Genomic DNA, 24,678 nt, shown 5'->3' with positions numbered 1-24,678 from the left:
CCCAGTTCATCAGCAATTAGTCCATCCATTTTCTATCGCACTTTTCCTCATTAGGGTTTGGCCCTTTCTAGCGAGAGGCACTGTACACATGGACTGGTCGCCAGTCAATAGGCAGGGCACATGTAGACCAACAACCATTCACACTCACATTAACACCTATGGACAATTTAGTCTCCATTAAAACTAATGTGAAATGTTTTAGTAATGTTGGAGGAAGCCGGAGTATCTGAACAAAACTCATACAGATTCAAACTCAAAGCCTCGGAACTGTGAGGCCGATATGTTATCCACTACCCTACCATGCTGCAATCTACCGTTGCATTATTATACAGCGCAGCGAGGCAGGCAAGTTGTTAAGACGCCTGGGTCACCGTTTTATGGTTTGGGGTTCGAATCTCATCTCCTTCCTTCCTGTATGAGTTTTCCCATGCTCGTGTAGTTTTGCTGCGGGCACTCCGGCTTCCAACCACATTCCAAAAATATGTTGGGTTCATTGAAGACTCCAAGATGTCCATAGGTTTGAATGAGAGTGTGAATGGTTGTTTGCATACTTTGCCCTGCGATGGACTGATGACCAGTCTAGGGTGTAGCCCGCCTCTTGCCTAAAGTCAGCTGTATATTAGCTTGTATATTAATATTAATCATATACAGTGTTCAAACCTCCCAGAAGTCTTACAATTTGGACTTCAACCAAAATGTGTTAGGAAAAATATTCCCCAAAAGTCAAATAAAGTGTGCTAATCAACCACTAGTCCACCATTTAAATGACCTCAAATAGATGCCAAGAAAATGTGTGGAAACTGTAATTAACTCCATTTATATGTTATCTTTAAGTGGTTAATGGCTGAGTCTGTGTTGCTAACCAAAACAGTAGCGTCTATCAAAGCATATAAACAGTTTCTCGGATGAAATGAAGTGTGGAGAGTTACCGCATATTCTAAACAAGTTATCTACATGATTATACATTACTGTCATAAGGTGTCTTTCAATGGTGATTCAGGAGACTGGTTGCTCCACAATGTTGCGTGTGTGTCCTTATTTTTGTTTCCGGGGAGCTATTCCACTTATTTGTTCCAACCAGGAAGTAGTATGGACAAACACATGAAATATGGCTGTGTAGTTAACAGTTTTGCCTTGGCGGAGGCCTGTGCTTTGAGTACCTGAATCTGGTTGGTTGGATGATTAGTTTAGTTACTTAGGTCACGTACAATGCTGTAACGGTGTTACTACTAATACTTGCATTGAGGTCGAATGGGGAATTGGATCCAGCAGATGGAACTGTGGTGGAGAAAAAAAAAAGGTTGCCCATCAGCTAGCACCCACTTTGTAATGCTCATTATCACCACCTACAGGACTGGAGTATCATATCTGACCTCTTTTTCAGATGCTGCTGCAAGGAAAGCCTTCATCACAGAGGTAATGGAGAATTTCCGTGCTAGTAATAGCCATTATGGTTTGCATGCTACTAATGTTTTACTTGGTCAAATTAATTTGCGTTGTTGATATTTAATTGTATTGCTCATATTGTACTGAGGAGTCAGACCCTTTGCGATGTCATTGTAAATTCATTTTCCGTGCTCTGTGTTTATCATCCTACGTCTCCTCTTTGCCATGATTTAGTACCATTTTCTGTTTCACAAAATACATAAAAAAATTATAAAATCCTAAAAAAGTGTAAGAAAAAGTAAAACACACTTGTGGAGTTAATCATTTGGATTTTATGCATATTTGCCTCAAAGTGAGTACCTGCATGGTTCAGAGTGACTCTAATGACATGTAAAAGCTTGCTGGTCTTTTTAATATTTAGTTAATCAAATGCAATGAACAGGTTGGCTCTTTTACTCACCAACAATCTCTCTTGCTTGTCAGATGCCGTCATCCTCAGGACTGCCTGGTCAGGGGAAGAAAATTGGCCACAGAGGGGTAGATGCTTCCGGAGAAACCACTTACAAAAAGGTTGGTACACTTGGGCTAAATCCACACTTAGAAAGATAGTTTTAAAAATATACAATATATATTTTCTATGTCTGGGGTAAAAAAATAAATTAAGATCGATGTCTATACACTAACTGTGTTGTAAAAAAAAACATATTTACTTGAAACAACATTCAAGCATATTTTGGTCAATCAGAAACCTGACTGTATACTAATATGTCTGTATTATAATGAATTTTAATGCTATTGTTAACTATATGGAGCCTCTGGTACAACATGAGTGAATTAATTGTAAAAAGGCGAGATTGGCATTGTTAGACATGTTCTATTGTTAAATAACTCCTTAAATGCATGAAATAATGTCGCGCATTTCAACTGCGTCGGGCCAGAAATAATGTTTTGCCTGTCTACTCTGAAGAGAAGTGTTTGGAGATTTCCAAAAGACCAGTTTTAATTTAAGATTGTGTGGACGAAAGGGCAAAATGCACGGGAAAAATCGGGGTTTTCAAAAATATTTTACACTTTGGACACTTTGTGTATGATGTATTTTCCAACACTCCAGAGTTTACCAGCTCTCGAACAGGGGCACATGCCTCTACAGCTTTTCAGTGCAACCTTTAGGGCCGAGCAACATCAGTTATGGCGTGCAATGTTTCTTTTATTTTGTTTTTTTATAGAAAATAATTAGAGCAAATTAATCTTTTCCAGGGTCAACACTGTCCCCATCATAAAGTTTTAAGTTACATGTAAATATTCTCTACACTCATACAATTGTAAAAAGTCTTCTTTTAACCACCACCCTCATCCCGACCCCGTTCCGCAGACCACATCCTCAGCCCTGAAAGGAGCCATCCAGCTGGGCATCGGCTACACAGTGGGCAACCTGAGCTCCAAGCCTGAGAGGGATGTGTTGATGCAGGACTTCTACGTAGTGGAAAGCATCTTCTTCCCCAGGTCCCTAACCATGTGTCATGTATTGTGTTTGAAATGTGAAAACGGCTTTCATAACCTTATTTTAAATTAGCTTTGTTGCTTGTCCTGACTGCAGTGAAGGGAGCAACCTCACCCCGGCCCATCACTTCCCAGACTTCCGATTCAAAACATACGCTCCCGTGGCCTTCCGCTACTTTCGAGAGCTGTTCGGCATCAGGCCGGATGACTACCTGGTAATACTACGCCTTTAAATTACTCTAAATTAATAAGACCAGCTGGATGTAACAGGACACATTCGCACGCACGCACATACACACTCACACACAGGTTTAAAAAAAGGCAGTTGGTGGCTCATCTTGAGCAGCATGGGTGTCAAAATAAGGATGTACAGCTTGATGATGGTGAGCCATGATGCATCCCAGCACCAAGCAGCCATTGCTATGATTGACTACAGAGCTTCTTCTTTTTTTTTTTTTTTTTACAACAAAGAAGCATTTTTAATATTTTTTGGGGGATCCATCCAACAATATGATTATTATTGGGTTTGTATGCGCAGTGAGTCCATGACTGACAGCAGATCTACTACACATACTACTCTTACGTATCTACTGCATTACTTGCTCAGCTCAGCCTTATTAAGCTCTACTTGCCTCACTTCGGGACAGTCGATTTTTCTTTTCAAAACAATAAAAAAGAAAATCTTAAATAGTTGTGGGAAACTGCGAAACACACCACATGAAAGGCATAATTTGGAAAGAGCTGCTAAAAAACAAGCAAGAACAAGCATCTCGGACCCCAGCAGCAAAGAGGACACTGTGAAGTATAATAGTGCAGCCTTTCGAGCTAAGGCAGAGCAACAGGGTACGCTATTGTGTTTTTTTTTATCATTTATATCCTTGGAAGTTGTGTTCGGCCAATGAAAGACCTGCTGTGGTTATACATCGCACGCATGGAAACGATTTAGCCTTCTTGGAACCTCGGTTAAGCAAGTCCTACCCCGTTGTATGTGGTAGTAGTGTGAGTTTCACACATTGAAAGTCAATATTTGTCATGTCCTTTGCAGTATTCCCTGTGTAACGAGCCGCTGATCGAGCTGTCCAATCCCGGTGCGAGCGGCTCAGTCTTCTATCTTACCAAGGACGACGAGTTCATCATCAAGACGGTCATGCACAAGGAGGCAGAGTTCTTACAGAAGCTGCTGCCGGGCTACTACATGGTAGGAGAGCATGCGGTGTGTGCACCATATATAGAGCGGAACCTCCAAAGCGGAACACAATCCAGTCCTTAAGGATGGTTGATTTTGAAGTTGCTCTCTATTCAAAACAATCCCCATAGGAAATAAATTCAAATTCCAGCACGGGTTCATTTCCCACTCAGTGATGGTGCAAATGCATGTGTGAATGGTTGTAGAAGGAAAAAGTATGTGAACACTTTTGGAATTTCTTAAATTCCTCCATATATTGGTCATAAAATGTAGTCTGATCTTTAGAGACAAGACAAATTCCTTGTGTGTTTTTCTGGACATACTTGGCAAATAAAGATGATTCTGATTCTGATTTATCTAAATCACAAGAATAAATAGTCTGCTTAAACAAATAGCACACAAACAATTATATTTTTATTGAAATAACATGTAAACACTCGCGGCAGCACGGTGGACAACTGGTTAGAGTGTCAGCCTCACAGTTCTGAGGACCCGGGTTCAATCCCCGGCCCCGCCTGTATGGAGTTTGCATGTTCTCCCCGTGCCTGCGTGGGTTTTCTCCGGGCACTCCGGTTTCCTCCCACATCCCAAAAAAAACATGCATGAATCGGAGACTCTAAATTGCCCGCAGGTGTGAATGTGAGTGCGAATGCCTGCGACCCTAGTGAGGAGAAACGGCTCAGAAAATGGATGGATGGATGGATGTAAACACTCACAGGACAGGGAGGAGAAAGTAAATGAACCTCTAGTTCTCTCCAGTTCTGGCCCGCCACATCATTTTTTGTGGCCCGCAAAAGCAAATCATGTGCTTGAATTGCCATGATTCTTGCTCAAATCTGTAGAACAAAATTTAATTGTCATATGGAATAAATATTTCCAACCATGTTTTTGTTACCAAACCTCTTTTTACAATACAGTAACTTCAACAATAGTTACAAATGATCACCCTTGAATTTCGATTTCCAAACTATTCATCTATCAATTTGTTGTCTATGTAATAATATAAGGAGGTGATTCAATGTTTATATGATTTCAAAATTTAAACGGCCCTCTGAGAGAAACCATAACTACAATGTGGACCGTGACACAAATGAGTTTGACACCCCTGCTCTAGACTATGGAATCTCCAGAACTAATGAGTCAGCTGTGAGCCAATCTGGAGTCCAATCAATGAGAAAAGATTGACGGTGTGGCTGAAAACTGCTCTGTTCATTAGAAAACACACACCAGGTTAGAATTGTCTCATGGCATGAAGCATTTATTTATTATTGATATTTTTAATACTAAAATAAAATGATTATTGCAAAAATATAATTATTGGGTGGGGCCGTCAATTACTCCCAGATTTTTGCAATTCGCAGCAGGGCTCAGTCCCTGTAGTCTGAAACATTTTGAGGTTACCTTAGAGGGGTTACTTTGTGGTTGTCTATAACCGTGCACTTCTAGCTTTGAATACATTTAGATGAATATTTACCATCAGATTGTAGACACAGCGGTTCTCTGATTGATATCACCAGTGACAAATGCTTCAGCCCTGGATGTGGAGGTCTGCGAAAAGAGATAAAACCCATGCCAAGGTCAAGACAAACGCACACACACTGAATGACAGAAACACAAGAAGCAAATTAATAAGAGTTGCATGCAGTCAGCTCCACACGTCTGCCGCAGCTGACTGGCTTGACGGTGAGGGCCGACTGAGCAGGCTGGCTCTGGGCTGCATGCGGATCACAGTGATGTAACTGCCTCTCTTTGTCTATTGTGTGATACACTCAATTCTCACGCACATGTCTTATCACTCTCCCTGCCGTTCTCACTCTCAGTGCATCTTATTTTCCATTTTATCTTTGGCGTGTGTGTTAATCCGCAATCGCACCCCCATCCCCTTCCCCTCATGTGTCGCATCGACTGACTTCAACACAAAAGAACTGTGTGTAAGTGACGCCCCTCCCAATTTTTTTTAATAATTGTTCAAGTTAATAATAGTTTAAATTGTAAGTATACAACAAACCAAAACAGTTTGATATCACCTTATGACATTACCCTTAAATCATACTGTAAATGGCTTACAGATGCGCTTGACCTTTTTAGTGCCCACTGAGCATAGCAAAAACATATAGATGCGGCAAAGATTCTCCATAACTTCTGCTATAGGTGTAAACTCAGCTGAGAGAGGCTCCATCTCACCCGCCACCCTAATGAGCATGAGTGCTATAGAAAATGGATAGATGGATAATGACACTCTTTTTTTTTTTTTTTTCCCCCTTCCAGAACTTGAATCAGAACCCTCGTACTCTGTTGCCAAAGTTTTTTGGCCTGTACTGCGTCCAGTCAGGCGGCAAGAACATCCGCGTGGTGGTGATGAACAACGTGCTGCCCCGCGTTGTCCGCATGCACCTCAAGTACGATCTGAAGGGCTCCACCTACAAGCGGCGAGCGTCCAAGAAAGAGCGTGAGAAGGCCCGGCCTACGTTCAAAGACTTAGACTTCATGCAGGACCTGCAGGATGGACTCATGCTGGACCAGGACACGTTCAATGCGCTGGTCAAGACGCTGCAGAGGGACTGCCTGGTGAGATCGGGTGGGAAGGGAATTAAACACATGAGAGTGCTTCGTATTCTCAATTAGTGCAGTGGAACGCACTCCGGCTTCCTCCCACTTTAAATAAAACGTTAGGTTCACTGAAGACTATAAATTGTCCATAGTTATGAATGAGATGGAGAATAGTTGTCTATATGTACCCTGCCTCCAGCCCAAAGTCAGCTGGGATAGGTTTCAGCTCACACGAACAGAAAATGGATGGAGGGATGATTGTCATCACACTCATCTCTGGTACCGTTCTGTGGTGGCATGGTAGCATGCTAGCAGCTACCATTAGTAGTTTTTTATGACCTTTGGGATGTTCAATTTTTGAGGTACCATTGTAAAAACCACTATAATAAACCACTTTTCTCCCTCACAGCCATACGTCCTGAGCCTGTTATTCCATTTGTTCAGGTGCTGGAAAGCTTCAAGATCATGGACTACAGCCTCCTGCTGGGAGTTCACAACATGGACCAAGCGGCGAGGGAGCAGCAGATGGAAGGCTCCCAAGGCGGCAGCGACGAGAAACGGCCCCTGGCCCAGCAGAAGGCCCTATACTCCACCGCCATGGAGTCCATCCAGGGCGGGGCTGCCTGCGGGGAGTCCATTGACACCGAAGACACGTGAGTGGAGCAATGAGACACCAAAAGTTATGGCGTTTGTGTGCATTTCCTGCAGGTCTTTCATTGTGAATTTGAATCATTTTTCAGTGATGAGTCAGACTGTTAATAGGAAATGTTTGTTTTCAGTATTATGCTCTTTTATTCACCAATTGACCACTATGATGGGTTTTTAGAATCTCAATAAATTAGAATATAGTGAAAAACCCAATTTATTGCAGTAGTTCAGTTCAAAAAGGGAAATTCCTATGACATATCAGTGGTCATCAACATTTTTTAAACTAAGAGCTCCTTCTTTGGGTCTGATTAATGTGAAGGGCCAGTTTGTAGAGTTTCTCATCCAGTAGCACTAGAAAGTGTCTCCAAACTTTTGACTGGTAGTGTTATGTGAAGACACTGATCATGTTAATGATTGGCAACACATTCTACTTTTTGTTTCCTTTGCAAATATTCACTCATTTTGAATTTGATGCCTGCAACACGTTCCAAAAACGCTGGGACGTGGGCATGTTTGCTACTGTGTTACATCACATTTTTAACAACACTCAATAAGCATTTAGGAACTAATGACACTAATTGTTAAAGCTTTGTAGGTAGAATTCTTTCTCATTCTTGCTTGACGTACAGCTTTGGTTTCTCAACAGTCAGTGTCTCCGTTGTCGTATTTTGCCCTTTATAATGTGCCAGACTTTTTCAATGGGAGACAGGTCTGGATAGCTGGCAGGCCACTCTAGTACTCACACTCTTTTACTGCGAAGCCAGGCTGTTATAATATGTGCAGAATGTTGCTTGGGGTTGTCGCGCTGAAATAAGGAGGGATGTCCCTGAAAAAGATGTTGCTTGGAAGGCACCATACTGTATGTTGCGCCAAAATCTGGTATATACCTTTCAGCATTAGTGGTGCCTTCTTATATGTGCAAGTTACCCATGCCATGGGCACTAACACACCCCCATATTATCACAGATGCTGGCTTTTGAATTTTGAGCTGATAAAAATCTGAGTGGCGCTTTTCCTCTTTGGCCCAGAGGACACGATGTCCATAATTTCCCAAAACAATGTGAAATGTGAACTCGTCAGACCACAACACACTTTTCCACTTTGCGTCAGTCCATTACAGATGATTTTGGGCCCAGAGAAGCTTGTGGTGTTTCTGGGTGTTGTTGATATGTGGCTTTCGCTTTCCATAGTAGAGTTTTAACTTGCACTTGTAGATGTAGCGATTAACTGTGTTAACTGACAGTTGTTTTCCAAAGTGTTCCTGAGCCCACGTGGGAGTATCCTTTACACAATGATGCTTGTTTTTAATGCAGTGTGATCTGTGGGATTGAAAGCCATGGGCATTTGTTAGTTTTCGGCCTTGCCGCTAATGTGCAGTGGTCAACTTCCAAGTTGTTTCATTTTCAAAAGAATAGTTCCCACAGGAAATGATGTAAGATTAATTAATTTATTGCAGTCTCAAGCTGTTACCATCATTGAACCGTGTACAGGCAATGTTTTTATTCACATTTAATAACCGTGGACAAGTCTAAAAAGAAGCTAAACACTGTATAATAAAACAAAAAAAGTAAAACTCCTCTGCTTTTCAAGATGCCTGACAAACATGGTAATTTTCATATTAGTTATTAGTCATTGTGTTTTCAACTAAGATGCTATATACATTAGCATCTGCTTGGTAAAATTATGTTCCATATGTAATTGATATTAATGTGATTTTGATGCTCATATTGTGCAAAGCAGCCAGAAGCTTTCTTTCCTATAAGGCAATAACTTCCATTTTCACATTTAAGGTTATCATAATACTTTTGCTCTTTCCTGCCACTTGTGCCCTTCTGTGGTTACATAACCAAAAAAAACAGAGAACAAACAACACACGTGTAGCATTAGTAGATGTTAAGTGAGCTGAAATCTCTGTACTTGACTTTTAGAATGGGCGGCATCCCTGCTGTCAATTGGAAAGGAGAACGACTTCTGCTCTACATTGGCATCATTGACATCTTACAGTCATATAGGTGAGCAGCGCACGAACTGTACGATGACGTTAGCTCAGTGCTTTATTCACACGTGCACACCCGTCAGCCTTATTGTGTTGCCTTTCTTTGTCTGCGCAGGTTAATCAAGAAACTGGAGCACACGTGGAAGGCTTTGGTGCATGATGGGGTGAGTTTTTAATAACACTCCAGCACACACTGACTCACCTGTAAGCAGGCGTCAACATCACTTCATGCTTAAGATGTCTCCCCTCAGTAGTGGGCACAACATTCAGTACCCAGTATGACAGAATTTCTTTTTAAATAGGTCTGTCAAAAGAGATACAATGCATCACATACTACACACAACACCCCATAATGACTGCATGAAAAACTAAGTAAGGGGAGAGATGGCCTTTTTTGTGGAATGTTTTTATGTTCTATCGCTTAAAGAAAACAGTAAAAAAAAAAAAAAAACACCTTCAAATTCGATTAAAACAATACAACTTGATTATTTCTCAACATATCTCCTGTATCTATTGGTTTCATCTGCTACTTGCGGAACCCTTCTCCGCTTGACTGTCCAGTTTCAGTTAAAAATATCCACCAATAAGCTCGTATGGGCCGAAATTCTGATGGGTTCTCCAAGTAACATCAATAGACATAAACCCTCTATTCGAATAGCGCAAATAGAACAGTCTTCATAAGAAGAGCAATGTGCGCAGTACAATTGGTCGTGTACTTCAGTAATCCGTTGTTTTTTTCCCTGAATTTCATGCAGAATTTAAGAGGTGTTTAAAGTGCTCATTCCATGTTTTGTTTTTTTAATTCCACAACAATTGTGGCCACTTGTTAGGTTACAAATACTAGTGTTGCACACCCTGGAAAAGACGTGGGGGTGGGAGAGCAGTAACTCAGTTGCATGAGATTTCAGCAAAGTTTTAAAAAAATAAATAAAAGGTGAAAAGTGTGCTACAATTCTTCAGCCTTGATTTTGAGTTTTTTTATTTTTTTTTTTTTATTTTTTTATTTTTTTTTTTTTAAATGCACAATACTGTATGTGTGTCTTTAAGTGGTCCTTAAAGTTTAGAATTTATGGTCTAAGCTACTTCCTGAAGATGTCGGGTTGGACAGGTCCTGGTCGTCTACGACTGTTTCTAGTTGTCTTTGTAAAGGGCTGTATTAATGCAACTTCCATATGGAATCCAAGTAGGCTCTGCAAGTGTGCTTAACGTGGTGGGAAAACCTAGAAGGACCAGTGTATTCAGTCCTCTGTGTTGTTGTCCCTCCAAGTGAACCAAACGGTGTCACCCATTAATTAGCCTGCTGCAGGATCAATAATGTCTGCCTGTGTTTATGTCTGTGCTTTGTCTGTCTAGTGGCTTGACCCAGAGGCATACATTACTGAAATGAAACACAGGAGGGATTAATTGATATTTTAATCTCCAGTATTTTTTTTATTTTTCCTTGTTTATCTCATTCATCTCTCCACATCTCGCCTGCAGGACACGGTCTCAGTCCATCGGCCTGGATTCTACGCCGACAGGTTCTTCAAGTTCATGAGCAGCACCGTTTTCAGGAAGAGCTCCTGTGAGTCTATTCTGCGCCCTTACATAGTCAAAGCACTACTGCCACAAGGGGAGGAAATAACAGACAGGCTATAAATTGCCTAATTCGGTGTTGCTGCACGTCATGTGCGGGAGTTCACCCGCTCTTTCTAGTGAAACGATCAAGGAAGAGAGCCAATGTGGATTTTGAAATTCCCATCCATCATAGTATTACTAAGACAAAATTCCTCAGTTAAAAGTTAAAGATGGCCAGTTTAGGAAAATGTCTTTAAACCGAGGTCTAGAACACCATAATGTATAGCATACATTATAACCAGCTCACTCTTAAATAAAATAAAAAATATATATATACAATTCTCGGTAGTATTATACCAATATTTATTGTTTAAAAAACTGCTTAGATTTATGTGAAATGTTTGAGTATTTTTTAACAAGATATCCTAATACAAAAATAAGTAAATACAGATTGCTGAATTTTTATAACACTTGTTTTAAAGCACAGTATTGTCATTACTTGGAACACGACATGGCTTGGCTCCATTTTACTCGCCCACTCGCTCCATTTGCAAAGTTGACAATTAAACCATTCGAATGGCTCTGCTGCCTTCTTTCTTAATGTACTGGATTTGCAAAAATATTTTGTGGGCAATCTGAACTAGTATTAAGAGCTTAACACCTCTTGCTTGCCTTGCATGCACACATTTGCCCCGCTCACAAAGCTGCTCTGATTAAACCGCTCAATTGCCTTTGCTGCCTTCTTTCTCAGTGAACTATCCCTCCATCCATTTTACGTACCAACAATACAATACAACAATATTTGGTCAGCAATTTGAACTATTATTAAGAACTAAACATTTGCCTTACTTGTGCGCACCCACCCACAAGGCTGCTGTGAATAAATCGTTTGATTGGCGTTACTGCCTTCTTCTTGAACTATATTTGCAATATTTTGTAAGTAATCCGAGCTAAGGTCAGCTGCACACCAAGCAATATACCTGAACTGGACAATCACAGAAAAAAAAATAAAAACACAGTCGGTGACACACACTAAGCAATTGACCCTCGCTTACATAACCAACTTGCTGCATCAAACAATTATGTATTTTAACCACAAACTTGGCTACCACTTGCCTGCTTCGCACTCATCCACTCAGTCAGCTCGCAAAGCTGCTAAATCAGTCATTTGATTGCCTTCTTTCTTAATGAATATTGAAAAATATTTTATGAGTAGTGTGGACTAATATTAACAACAAAACACCGCTGGCCTGCTTCACACACATCCACTCGCTCCACTCACAGAACTGCTCTGTGCAAAATATTTGATTGGCTGAGTTTTCACAAATTATATTTCCTGTCATGAAAGGTCAAACATCAAATACTAAATCCTCAAAAGTGTTGATGTATTTATGTAATAATAGTCCACATATTGAGGACCTCTGCACGAGGAGAGGGGTTGTTTTAATGATCTTCATTCACGTTTCGATCTGTTTTTAATGTGCATTGTGCAGCTTTGAAGTCGTCTCCATCCAAGAAGGGCCGCGTGTCACTGACAGTACCGAAGTGCAGTGGTCCCGGTGCGGCCTGGTCCGCCAGCCAGCTGCCCTCCGAGAGAGACGAGAACATCTATGACCTGAGAGGCGCTCGCAGCTTCCCAACGCTGGAAGACGACGGTAATTGCGTAATTTCGACTCGGCGGACACCTCATTGAGTACACATCTAACACTAAAGATTGGCCTCATGTCATTATTCAAATTCTCTTGCAGGTTGTAGATTTCAGACAACTTGGTTTGTTTTTGGTTGGTTCATTGTTCACATAACATAATGAAATGAATGGAAACTGACGCCATTTGAATACATGTACTGTATTTTACTCATATGGTATCATTTCTACAATCATGCATTTGTAGTTTCTGTCAGGCCCAATTTTGTGACACATTTTAGTCATTCCATGATCTGCTGTAAATTTCAATGTTCTGACTATTTCTAGGACGAGTCGATCTCCCGTGCACCCCTCCGTCGTTTGAGGAGGCCACCACAGCGTCCATCGCCACTACCCTCTCCTCCACCACCTCTCTGTCCATCCCTGAACGATCTCCCTGCGACACCGTTGATCACCCGCGCTACAGGTACCATCACGCACTCCTGACGTGGACTTCTCCCATCAGTGCTTGGGAATCATACAACTATGGAACATCGAGCTGTGGAGAGATAATTACTTGACAACAGTTTTTCACCTCACTATTATGCAGCCAGTGGCAACTGGCAGAGGGGAAAAGGTGCCATGTCAAAGGGCACCATTTTTCTTTCTTTCTGATACAATACTGCCATGATAGCCAATGATTGAGCATTACAATTCTGCCTAGCAGCGATCTGACCAATCTGTCAACACTTGCTAGATTAGAATAAAATCACACTGGAAGTGATCGGTAATTTACCAATATTTTGAATATTTTGCACAGTGACCTTGTGGTTAGAACATATGTCTCGCAGTCAGGTTCGGGGTTCGAATCTCAGCTTTGTCCTTCCTGTGTGGAGTGGGAATGTTACCCGGTTTTCTCCCAAGTATGCCAGCTTTTTCCCACATTCTAAAAACATGCATGTTAGGTTCATTGGAGATTCTTATATGTCCATAAGTGTAAATATGAGTGTGAATGGTTGTCTATATGTGCCCTGCGGTTGGTTGGTGACTCGTACAGCAATGATGTGTATGCCACCTCTTGCCCAAAAGTCAGCTAAGGCTCCAGGTTACCCATGACCCTCATGAGGCCAAGCATTATAAAAAATGGATGGGTGGCACATTAAACAGTAAGCGGGAGTACTGTAGTTTCTCTGGAATGTCGCCTACTTACAGTAAGGGGTTGACAATTAATCAATATTGTTTTCATATAAAAACACCACTTGCTGCATTCATTCAGTCACGCATTACACTGCATGCAAAAACTACCATTCTTCCGCCTTCTGAGGTAGTGTCATCGCCATAAAAGAGGCAGTGCGGTGCCTGTGTGTAAGACAATACTGTAATTTTAGGGGCAAGGGAGTGAAATTTAACACCCGACACTCACTTCACTCCTCCTTTTGCGTTGAAAGCAGTTGTCGCTGTCCGACAAGTTACACCAGACGCTGGCACTGACATCATCTAATTAGCTGATCGTGGAAAACTGTGTCACTGTATGAGAAATCACACAGTGACAGGCAATATCCCAAATTTGCTGGGTTCTGGTAAATTAAAAAAGGTAAATTAATGTCTCTGGCTGGCTCTAATCCGTTACGACTCTAATGCACCAATTTTGAAGCATTTCTCCTTAAAAGAGGCTTTGACTTGACATTTTTTCATTTGTCTTCAGGAGGCACACCCAGTCTCTCAGTCATGACGGAAGGTAAGTTGGTGACACTGGAATTTCGAAACATTGTTTTGAGACATGACTTCTTCTTGTTAACATACATGGCGACACATATGTGTGTATTTTTATGCATGCAGGACCCAGGAGGAGCTGCGTGTGCGTGAGGAGGACCAGCAGACCATTACAGTGGAGGTGGAGTTAAAAAGGCACGACAGTGAGCCCACCATCTCCATTCCGCAGCCTTTGCCTGAACCCAGGTAGAACAGCTAAACATCGTCATTGTCATAGTGGAACCCCCAAAGTCTGACACCCCTGAAGTCATATAACTCTTAATTCTTGAAGCTTTCCAGGGGGGAATGTGTCCCAATGTTTCAGATGAACTTAGTTTAAACCATCGTTCGGCATGATGTCACGAATGCTTAGTGAGAGAGGGTAAGACATCGGGATGGGTACAGAAATCGATGCTTTTTTTTTGTACCGACTGACATGCATGCATATGCATATATATCTATATATATATGGGGCAGCATGGTGTCCTTGTGGTTGGCCTTGTGAGTGCGAATACATGTTTGCTGATGTGCCCTGTGATTGACTGACAACCAGTGCAGGGTGTACGCCACCTCTGGGCCAAAGGCCCCAGCTTACCCGTGACCCAAATGCAGACAAGCGTTATAGAAAATATATTCATATATATGGTGTTAAATGTCCATTACAGTGCTAAGTGTGTTGACAATGCACCAATTGGACCATGACACCATGCTACACAAAGCTCCTTTTTCTTTTTCAACATACTTTGTGTCTGACCTCAATATGGAGTAAATATGATGGCTCTAATAGTGCTGCTGGGAGATTATGAGAAAAATTTTGGGGAACCAGCAAATAGAAGTAGGGCAGTTGTCCTGGGGGCCTGAGGTGGCTCTCGTAAAACCACCATGACCTAATTTTTGACACATTTTAACCTGATTTTTGATTCAACTACAAAAAAACTGCTCTAATCTCCTGTCTCTACTCTACAATTAATCTATCATGAGGACAGGTCTTTGGGAGGAAGGGAGGGCGCAGGTTTGGGAGGGTCCGGTGTGTGTTGGCTTGAGCTGTGGCAAGACATGGCCATGGGCCCTGGATAGAGGTGTTGAGGAGGCACAGGGTAGACAATGACAGGGCGACTGAACTAGCGAACAAAATGAGTGTTGATGCTGCATGACTTACAAGTGGTTCCAATATCAAGACAGTTTTCCCCACAGGAAATAATGTTTAGTAAATCAAAATCCGTTCCAGGCTCACAGTCATAAAACCTGAACTATACAGGTAATGTTTTAAGGGTGTGTGTGTGTATATATATATATATATATACATATATATGTATGTATGTATGTTATATATATATATATATATATATATATATATATATATATATATAATTTAAGTCAACATTCATCCATCCATCTATTTTCTTCCGCTTATCCGGGGCTCCGGTCTTTTATGCAGCCAGACTTTCTAATGTCGCTTTAACATTAATTTACTGTTCCATGGTCATCATCACACTTTTCATCTTTCCATTTACGGGCACCCTTCTGTGGTGTTCTCACAAAAAAAATGTAAAACGACCTTGGAGTTAGTCCAAGTCTCGCAAGATTTTCTGACACTGGTATTTAAAAGTAAGTGTTAATATCTGTATTAGTGATACCCAACCACTGACAGTTTATCGGATGTGCCGTGCAAAATTATCCAATTTCACTGAATTGGTCCAAAAATTCTTTATCAAAACAATTAAGAGGGGTTCCACAGGATGGCAGAAACTTGCATTAACCTGTGTATCCACCCATTGTCATTCATACAGAATACTAAGTCATGGCTTTGTGTAAATATATCAGCTTTTGATTTCTATTGAACAGGCTGAGTTTTCACACTAATATTTCAGAATGCATTATGGTGGTGTGGTCTAATGTATGCACCGTTGCTCAATAAAAGGTTAGAAAACACTCATCTTCATAATCCTCCTGGACTCTTTAGGTGATACAGGTGTACCATGATGGGGAAAGTCAGTTTAAATCAAACAAAGAACGAGAGCAAAGACAGAAGTCTGCATAGATTGACAACCTTACTACTGCATTTATCCCTTCAGCCAATTAGGTCTCTCGTTGATAGTGGGCTGCACAAACCTCTGACAATGGAGTTTGATACAGCAGCATGGATGTTCCTAATCCGTGTTTAGGAAAACGGCAAAGGATCATGGCTACCCAACAGCTGGTAAAACATGGTCTGACACAATATGCTTTTTCTTCTATTCCCACAGTGATGCTCAGGAGGCAGCCGCTGCACCTTCCACCTCTTATCCAGCCACTGAACCCTCCTCGTCGTCCTCAGCCGCCCCCGTCACTCCTGCGTCTGCCGAGGCAACCGGAGCCACTCCGTCCAGTCCCAAGCTGGTGGTGGTTCCGGAGACAGCCAGCCACGCGTCAGGCTCGGGGTGCACTAGCCAGGCTTCAGTGGACGACGAGGACGACGTGCCAGTCACGGATATCTACTTTGTAAGACCACGCACTACACTTTAATGATTATCTCAAGTGTTGACACTGTATGATGCTCTCCTACAGAGGTGTTGAGAGACGGGGTGGGATAGTAATGGGTGCGGACTCTCAGGCGGGTAAGAGTGTGAGTGCGGTGCACTCTGAGTGGAGTGATAACAGCATGTTGCCCATCTCCTTGTTGCTTTTCAGCTGCATACTTAATGGCCCTTTTTAGTCTTGTGCTATTTACAAACATAAAGATGGACAGAGACACTCCCCCACAACCCCCACCCCTCCAAATGACAATAAAAGATATTGTGCGTGAGTGGCTCTCCTTTAGCTAAACATACAGTATGTAAAATATATTATTACCGTCAACAAGTGCATCTCAATAAATTAGAATATAGTATAATTTATTTCAAATTACAAATAAAGTAATCAATCAGTCAATCAATCAACAATCAAAATATTTTTTAAATATAGGAATTGTGTAGGAATTGGCTTCTGGAAAATATTTTCCTATGTGGTCAATGAACCTGTGTAATACTGTATGAGTATGAGTCATTGTTTAACTAAGGACTGAAATAGATGAACATTGCTACTGGATTCTATATTATTGAGATGTACAGTACATGGTTTTGATCATAGCTGATCACCACCGGGTGGTGTGTTGGCTCCGATGGTGGGGAAGATGCCGGTCCGACCTGGCAGGCCCAAACATATTGTGAGGGTCTGTTGGGAATGTCTGGCAGAATCCCCTGTCAGAAGGAGTTTCAACTCCCATCTCCGACAGAACTTTGCCCATGTCCCGGGGGAGGCGGCGGACATTGACTCCGAGTGGACCATGAAAATCAGCACCTCCAAATCTGAGACCGTGGTCCTCAGTCGGAAAAGGGTGGAGTGCCCTCTCCAGGTCGGGGATGAGATCCTGCCCCAAATGGAGGAGTTCAAGTATCTTGGGGTCTTGCCCATGAGTGAGGGAAGAATGGAACAGGAAATTGACCGGCGGATCAGTGCAGCGTCTGCAGTGATGCAGAGTTTGTATTGGTCCGTTGTGGTGAAGAAGGAGCTAAGCCGAAAGGCGAAGCTCTCAATTTACCGGTCGATGTACGTTCCTACCTTCACCTATGGTCACGAGCTGTGGGTCGTGACCGAAAGAACAAGATCCCGGATACAGGCGGCCGAAATTATTTTCCTCTGCATGGTGTCCGGGCTCTCCCTTAGAGATAGGGTGAGAAGCTCAGTCATCTGGGAGGAGCTCAGACTAGAGCCGCTGCTCCTCCACATCGGTGTCAGTCAAAACTGAGCTTTATTATCTTCTGAAAGGCAGATCGTCATTAGATTGTGCAAATGTGCCCAGTGGTACAGGTATAATTTCCTGGCATGTTTATGTGTATTTATGAGTCACTTAAGTGTGTTGCCGAAGAGAACGTCTCTCTTCCATTCTCAACTCGGCACGCTGCCCTAGTCATGTCACCTCTCTCTCCCTCGTCTTTTCACATCTGTGCCCATTTGTCATCTTCTGCTTCCGCCGTTGTTGTTGTTGTCAGTTCCCCGACGGAAGGACTTGGGTGGTCTCCCCTCTCCAACAGAGGGGGAAGTGGCGGTCCAGCTGGCCAGTAAGTGAGCTGTAGATGGGCAGGGCGTCAGACGAGACAGGCTGGCCCCTGTGTTAGATTAGAATTGGTGGCGTGCGCCTGTTTTCTGGCAACGTTCACATTCTGCTTGTAGCAACATAGAACACAGTGGAGCTCCTTCCTATCCAGGAGGGTGGTATATATTACAATGGAACCTCCAAAGTGCAGTTATATCTGTTCCATGACACTGGTTAAAATAAAAAGTCAAACTACCTTACTGACCTGACAGACACTTAATGGAGGGAACAAGGAGGTGTTTGCAAAGTGATACTGTCACCTCGTGGCATTTTATAGCTGTTCCTGGTAGGAATAAACCTTTAGTCCATTCATTCTCAGTAGTGCTTGTCCTAATTAGGTTCACAGGTGAGCTGACTTTGGGGCAAGAGACGGGGTACACCGAGACTGGTCGCCAGTCTATAGTAATTTACATATAGAGAGCCAGAGCATTTGCAGAAGACCCATCCAAGCAGGTGTTGGGAGAACATGCGAAGTCCACACAGGAAGGCCAGATCCCAAATTTGAACCCAGGACCTTAGAGGCAGACGTGCTACCCCCTTATCACACCGTGCTCTGCTGTTTGACACTTAATCATGTTATATAAAGTTGCCTAAAACTAACTGGAGCAGTGTCCTGGAAGGGATCGTGTTTGACTTTGGAGGTTCCAGGTAAACAAACTAAAGTCATATTATGGTGTTTTTATATTGACATGTTAATTACCCGACTAGCCATGCATTCTGGCTTCCCCCTACCTCTCCTTCTTCATCCTCCATCACTCAAACTGCACATGAGCTCCCAGAAGACACTTGACTCGAACACAATGTGTGATAACTGCTGCTTACAAGCAACATCTGGCTTCAAGGATTAACACGAGCTGTCTGGGCGACATTTCCCCCCGTTATGCATCCCTAACTTTCATTTCCTGTCTTGTCTTTTCTTCTCCTGCGACCTCCTGCATCTTTCTTCCTGCCTGCCTGCCACTGCCGCCGCTTATCTCTGTGCCACTGGCCCTCTCCTCTGTCCCCCTGGCGCCCTCTGCTGTGCTTGGCGTATAAAAAAACCAAAACAGCCTCCAGAGGACAGGACCTGGGTGTACTCTCCGCTACACTATGGCTCAGAGTCTAAGGCCCTGCCAGATGGGGACTGGGAAAGAGAGACAGTAAGTGAGAAGCATCCGACTAAGAAATACACAGCGCCGGAAGAATCCTCCATGTTCTATTTAAAGCAGTTCTAATGCTTCTCAGGTCCATTAAACCATCCCCACCCCCCTTGCATTGCAGCAATCATCCGAGTGCAAATGGTCACCAAGTTGTGACCGTTTAGTGCACGAGCGGCCACCCTGTGTCTCTTCAACAGCAAGCAGCATGCACCATGCCACATCTTGTCATCAGCCTGCTCAATGATCTAAATCGGCAAAAAAAAAATAATAATAATAAAAATAAAAAGGTTTCACCCAGGGGTGGGGAACCTACGGGCCGTGGGTTATTTTTGGGACACCGCATCATATTTGATCCATGGCCACTTTGCAATTATAAAAACAAAAACTCCAGAGAAAATCTTAGGAAAAGCCAGACAACCATTTAACACATAACTACTCATAATACAATACATAATACAGTGGTGCCATAACTTAGGGGTTTAATTTAATTTTGACTGCACTTGTAACTCATAACATTCGTATCATAAATGATCTTTCACTGTTGAAATTAATGAAAATGCCATTTTATTCAATCCAGCCTACTATAAAACACCAACACAAAACTTTGTAATGTGCTTTTTGATAAGAAAAATAGCACTCTACAATAGAGCATCATAAGTTCATGCATTCATTGTGCGACTCCTTTTGGTGTGTGAGCCTTGGCCACCAAGGGGCAGAATAATATATTACATTCTGTACATACACAGACAGAAAACACAAAAGTAAATCGATAGGGACTTTTCATCTTTCTCTACAGTTGAATACTACTTACAATGAGAACTTATATAATGCTAACATGGGGGGAAAAAAATAAGCATCCTGAGTTTAGAAAGCCCTAAGGCAGATTGGTGAGGATTTTACATTTTGCCCTGCAGTCAGGTACTTTTTCAAATGAGAACTGATGAAATGCTAACAATTGATAGGGTAATAATAGTAAGGAATCTGAGTAGAAAAAGCCTGAAGACAGAATCATGAGGGCTTTGCATCGCGCCCTGTAGTCTGGTACCATTTCTAATAAGAACTGAGACAATGCTAACAGCGGCACGTTAGAGGACAGGTGCCCTGCGATTGGCTGGCGACCAGTTCAGGGTGTACCCCGCCTCTCGCTCGAAGATTGCTGGGATAGGCTCCAGCACGCCCGTGACCATAGTGAGGATAAGTGCTACAGAAGATGAATGAATGGATGAACAATGCTAACATACCAGCAGCTGGTATGCTAACGTAAAGCAAGATAACAACGCGAAGAGAGAAAGCCCGAACGAAGATTGATGAGCATTTTAACGTCCCTTTAGTCTGGTGCTACTTCTAATGAGAACTGATACAGTGCTAACATGCTGTTTTCTATCTTTTTGTTGTTGTTGACTGTCTTCATCCATCCACTGTGTCTTTTTCAAACAGTAAAGCCACATTTTGTGACTGAATGGCGTGATGGGGATCGTCCACCCGAAGGCCAAAACCTCCTCAACGGTCGCAGTGCAATCTTTTTTCTCCAGACCGGAGAGAAATCAACAGACTGACGTTGCAGAGGTCCCTGCCATTTATATATGATACTTGTGTTTACGTGTGACATAGTACAGGTATGCTCGTGTGTTATATGTTTAGACGTGACACACGTACGTCGTATTTCACATAAACATCTAACAGACTGGTCTATGTTGCCCCAAGGCGGCCATATTGGAGCAGGACAAATCGATGTGGGTTGCCATTGTCACAAATGTGAGGGGACGTCATGAGAATTTTATTTAGTCACACTGTGATGCTATGGGTTATATTATGAAATATATAATATTTCTAATATGGCTGTCTCATACACGCATATTGCCAATCTGCGTGGGGCATTTACGGATGTCCCACCTGTGGCTAAAAGCAGCGATTGTTTTAATTTCAAGTTATTTATGATTTGCTAATTATTATTACTGTATGTATTATACTCCACATATTTATTTTTGAATGTTGCGCATTTAAAAAAAAATCTGTTTCATCCAAAGAGTTTTGATCATTTCGGTGCATCTGTCTGTGAGTGTGGCTCTCGTAAATTATATATCGTCATTTCTCAAGCAGTAGCCTGCCTTCTAATTCGCTGCCGTTTTTTGGGAGAAAATATGGTAATGTTGAGTAGCATTTTAAAAATGCATTTGTAAAAAATAAAAGCCTCCCCTCTAACAAACACCTTACCCCTCATAGATGTGCTGTCCTTACTGCAGATGAGTAAACACGCACCCCCGGACAGTAATATTAGTCAATAGTATTAAAATATTAAAAAGTAAGTAAAATGCATTTTCACAAATAAAAGCCTCCCCCTAATAGGTGACTCCTCCCTATCTTCAGTGGAATAAATACACGCCCCTGGACAGTATTTGAAATTTAAAAAAAAAAAACAATCCTTAAATTGTTTTATAAAAGTACTCCGGTTTCCTCCCACATGCCCAAAAACATGCTTCGTAGGTTGATTGAAAACTCTAAATTGCCCGTAGGTATGAATGTGAGTCCGAACGGTTGTTCACCTGCGATTGGCTGGAAACCAGTGCAGGGTGCACCCTGCCTCTCACCCGAAGATAGCTGGGATAGGCTCCAGCACGCCCGCGACCATAGTGAGGATAAGCGGTACAGAAAATGGATGGATGGATGTTTGTTTGTAAAGATAAAGGCCTCCCTCTAACAAACAATTTAACCCCAAATAATAGTAACCTTGTCCTCACTGCAGTTGCATAAACAGACACCAGCGTTTTATTTATTTATTTATTTTGCTGAAATATGGTTAAAAATGTCTCATAGTATTATAAAATTGCATTTGTAAAAAAATAAAGACCACCCCTTTAACAAACTCCTTACCCCAAATAGAAACCTATTCCTTACTGCAATTGACGAATTAAACGACATCAGCCACTGTTTGCAGGAATACGGTAATATTGTTTCATAGTATTTTTTTAAAATGCATTTCTAAAAATAAAACCCTTTCCTCCAACAAATGCCTCACCCTGAATAGACAACCAGTCCCAACTGCAACTGACTGAACAAACCACCTGCCACTATTTGCTGAAATACGGTAATATTGGTTGATAATATTATAGTTTGTATACATCAAGGCCTCACCCCAAATAGATGCCTCTTCGCCTTTGCATTAATCAAACGGCCATCATATGAAGAAATATGATAATGAAAGTCATTGTGGAAGTCATCACTTATTACAGTGGAGTTTTAACAATGGGACTTTTCCATTACATGTGGTCACCCTCCACCAGCTTGATGTCAATATTTTCAGACTTCTGTAGAAGTAGCGCCTCTGTGGTCATATTTGTAGAACCTCTTACTGTATATTCGTATAATGAATATGAATGAACACGGTCCTGACTCATCGCGAAAGGGGATCCATTGTGAATGAAACCTCCAAAGTTGAACGCCTCAAAAGAAGGGAACAATTTGGGAGGGAAAAATTTGCCTCAAAAGTCAAACTAAATTTCACCGTGCGTGACATCAGTATAATCTTGTAAGACTTCAGCTCAGAGAAAGGAATGTATTTTATGGGGGTACCCATCACGCCCCCTCAAATCTTGCTCAGTAGCGCCCCCTGTAAAATAACAAAAAAAAACCCAGACATCAGTTTTATTCATCGACAAGAAATTGGGTGGACATGTCTCTCACAACAGGACACACCCAAAAAAATCTCAAGAAGCATTCCTCAAAATTTATCAGGAAGCCAACCATTTTGGTTTGAAGCAGCCATTTCTCACTCAGTAGCACCCCCCATAAAATTGGGGGAAAAAAACAGTTTCACCTATTGACACAAAATCGGGTGGATATGTCTATCATAACAGGATGCACCAAAAAGTCTCAAAGACCCATGTACTAAAGTTTCATGAGGTCGGTCGGGCATTTTGGTTCAAAGCAGCCATTTCTCATCCCGTAGTGTCCCCCCATCCCATGCAAAGTTAAAGGGGGTGGGGGGGGATCATCCCTTGACATCAGTTCCTCCCATCGACATGAAATAGGGTGCACATGTATATCATAACAGGACACATGAACAAGTATCCAGGGTCCATGGCTGAAATTGAAGAGGAAGTCTACATTTTTGGTTTGAAGCAGCCTTTTTTGTCAAATACAATGGCTCATACGATGATGGATTCCTACTAGGAAATTAACCCAAATATAAGCCCCAAATGGAAGTTGTTATCCTAGGCAAGATGGATGATGCTAAATTACGGTGTTTTTTGCATTCGTAGTCTAATGTGGGTGGCGCATGATGTCAAAATGTGATTATCCTTTCAAGTATTCCCAATGTAAAAGGGATACTCACAGCTTGAATACCAATAATAATTCATATTATTGTCATTCTTATTATTGGCGACAAATGGGATATTGTTACTGTTCTATTCTCTCCAGTTTGACATGCATCTTAAAGAGTGAGTAGATTTTGGTTTATAAAATGGTAAAGTACTTGTTTTTACACATGTATGACAGTTAATACTCAGATTGACAGTTAATACTCAGATGTTAATACTCGACAGTTTGACTTGGAAACCGATCAATTCACTTAACATTATTTTCAGTAGGAAAATTGATAGAGAGATTATAACTCAGATTGACAGTTAATACGCGACAGTTTGACTTGGAAACCGATCAATTCACTTAACATTATTTTCAGTAGGAAAATTGATAGAGAGATTATAATCGACTTTGGAGGTTCGCCTGCAATTAACGGACCCTCACAAATGGTCGCTTGTTGTCCTTTTTTATGTTAAGTGTAACAGAGGCCAACATATTGCTCATGAAATGTATTCACTACCGTCATCACAGATGACTGGTCGCTTGTTGTCCTTTTGACAAATGGTCGCTTGTTGTCCCTTTTTATGTTAAGTGTAACAGAGGCCAACATATTGCTCATGAAATTTATTCACTACCGTCATCACAGATGGAGAGCATAGCAGCAATATTTTGTATAGTCCTCACCTCCTTTTCCTTTCAAATTGCCTTATCAGATGATTTTCTTTCACTGGTGCAGTCCTATTTATTTTTCTTTGTCATCGTTGTACTCCTGAGAATGTGTACATAATAAACAAATAATATATAGAGAAAAATATACAAATATATTTTCCATTGGAAATGGAGAATGTTATTTTTCTTTGGTTTTATTTTTGCTGCTTGGTCAAGAGACGATTGCAATCCGCGTAATTTGCTGAGTCATGTTCC

General features: G+C 41.7%; 1 protein-coding gene across 6 annotated transcripts in view; it reads left to right on the top strand.

Moving 5' to 3' along the window:
- pip5k1ca (phosphatidylinositol-4-phosphate 5-kinase, type I, gamma a) overlaps positions 1 to 22,674 on the top strand; it is a 34,671-nt gene extending 11,997 nt beyond the window's left edge. Inside the window, exons 2-19 of one of the 6 annotated variants that reach the window (XM_061683908.1) lie at positions 1,385 to 1,416; positions 1,870 to 1,956; positions 2,759 to 2,889; positions 2,984 to 3,101; positions 3,932 to 4,084; positions 6,341 to 6,640; positions 7,067 to 7,275; positions 9,199 to 9,282; positions 9,382 to 9,430; positions 10,746 to 10,830; positions 12,317 to 12,478; positions 12,796 to 12,934; positions 14,153 to 14,185; positions 14,287 to 14,406; positions 16,446 to 16,680; positions 18,210 to 18,278; positions 19,363 to 19,452; positions 20,890 to 22,674. In XM_061683908.1, coding sequence (XP_061539892.1) covers positions 1,385 to 1,416; positions 1,870 to 1,956; positions 2,759 to 2,889; positions 2,984 to 3,101; positions 3,932 to 4,084; positions 6,341 to 6,640; positions 7,067 to 7,275; positions 9,199 to 9,282; positions 9,382 to 9,430; positions 10,746 to 10,830; positions 12,317 to 12,478; positions 12,796 to 12,934; positions 14,153 to 14,185; positions 14,287 to 14,406; positions 16,446 to 16,680; positions 18,210 to 18,278; positions 19,363 to 19,452; positions 20,890 to 20,892 — 2,099 coding nt within the window. In that variant the 3' untranslated portion in view covers positions 20,893 to 22,674. Of the gene's footprint in view, positions 1 to 1,384; positions 1,417 to 1,869; positions 1,957 to 2,758; positions 2,890 to 2,983; positions 3,102 to 3,931; positions 4,085 to 6,340; positions 6,641 to 7,066; positions 7,276 to 9,198; positions 9,283 to 9,381; positions 9,431 to 10,745; positions 10,831 to 12,316; positions 12,479 to 12,795; positions 12,935 to 14,152; positions 14,186 to 14,286; positions 14,407 to 16,445; positions 16,681 to 16,746; positions 17,040 to 18,209; positions 18,279 to 19,362; positions 20,860 to 20,889 lie in introns of those variants that run through there. The other 5 variants (XM_061683909.1, XM_061683912.1, XM_061683907.1 and 2 more) reach the window with 5 other exon arrangements.
- Positions 22,675 to 24,678: the final 2,004 nt, after the last annotated feature.

Source organism: Phycodurus eques, chromosome 8, assembly GCF_024500275.1.
Source record: "Phycodurus eques isolate BA_2022a chromosome 8, UOR_Pequ_1.1, whole genome shotgun sequence".
In the NCBI taxonomy this organism is placed as follows: domain Eukaryota; kingdom Metazoa; phylum Chordata; class Actinopteri; order Syngnathiformes; family Syngnathidae; genus Phycodurus; species Phycodurus eques.
The sequence above is the reverse complement of the archived record's forward strand: the minus strand, read 5'-3'. Positions and strand labels throughout refer to the sequence as shown.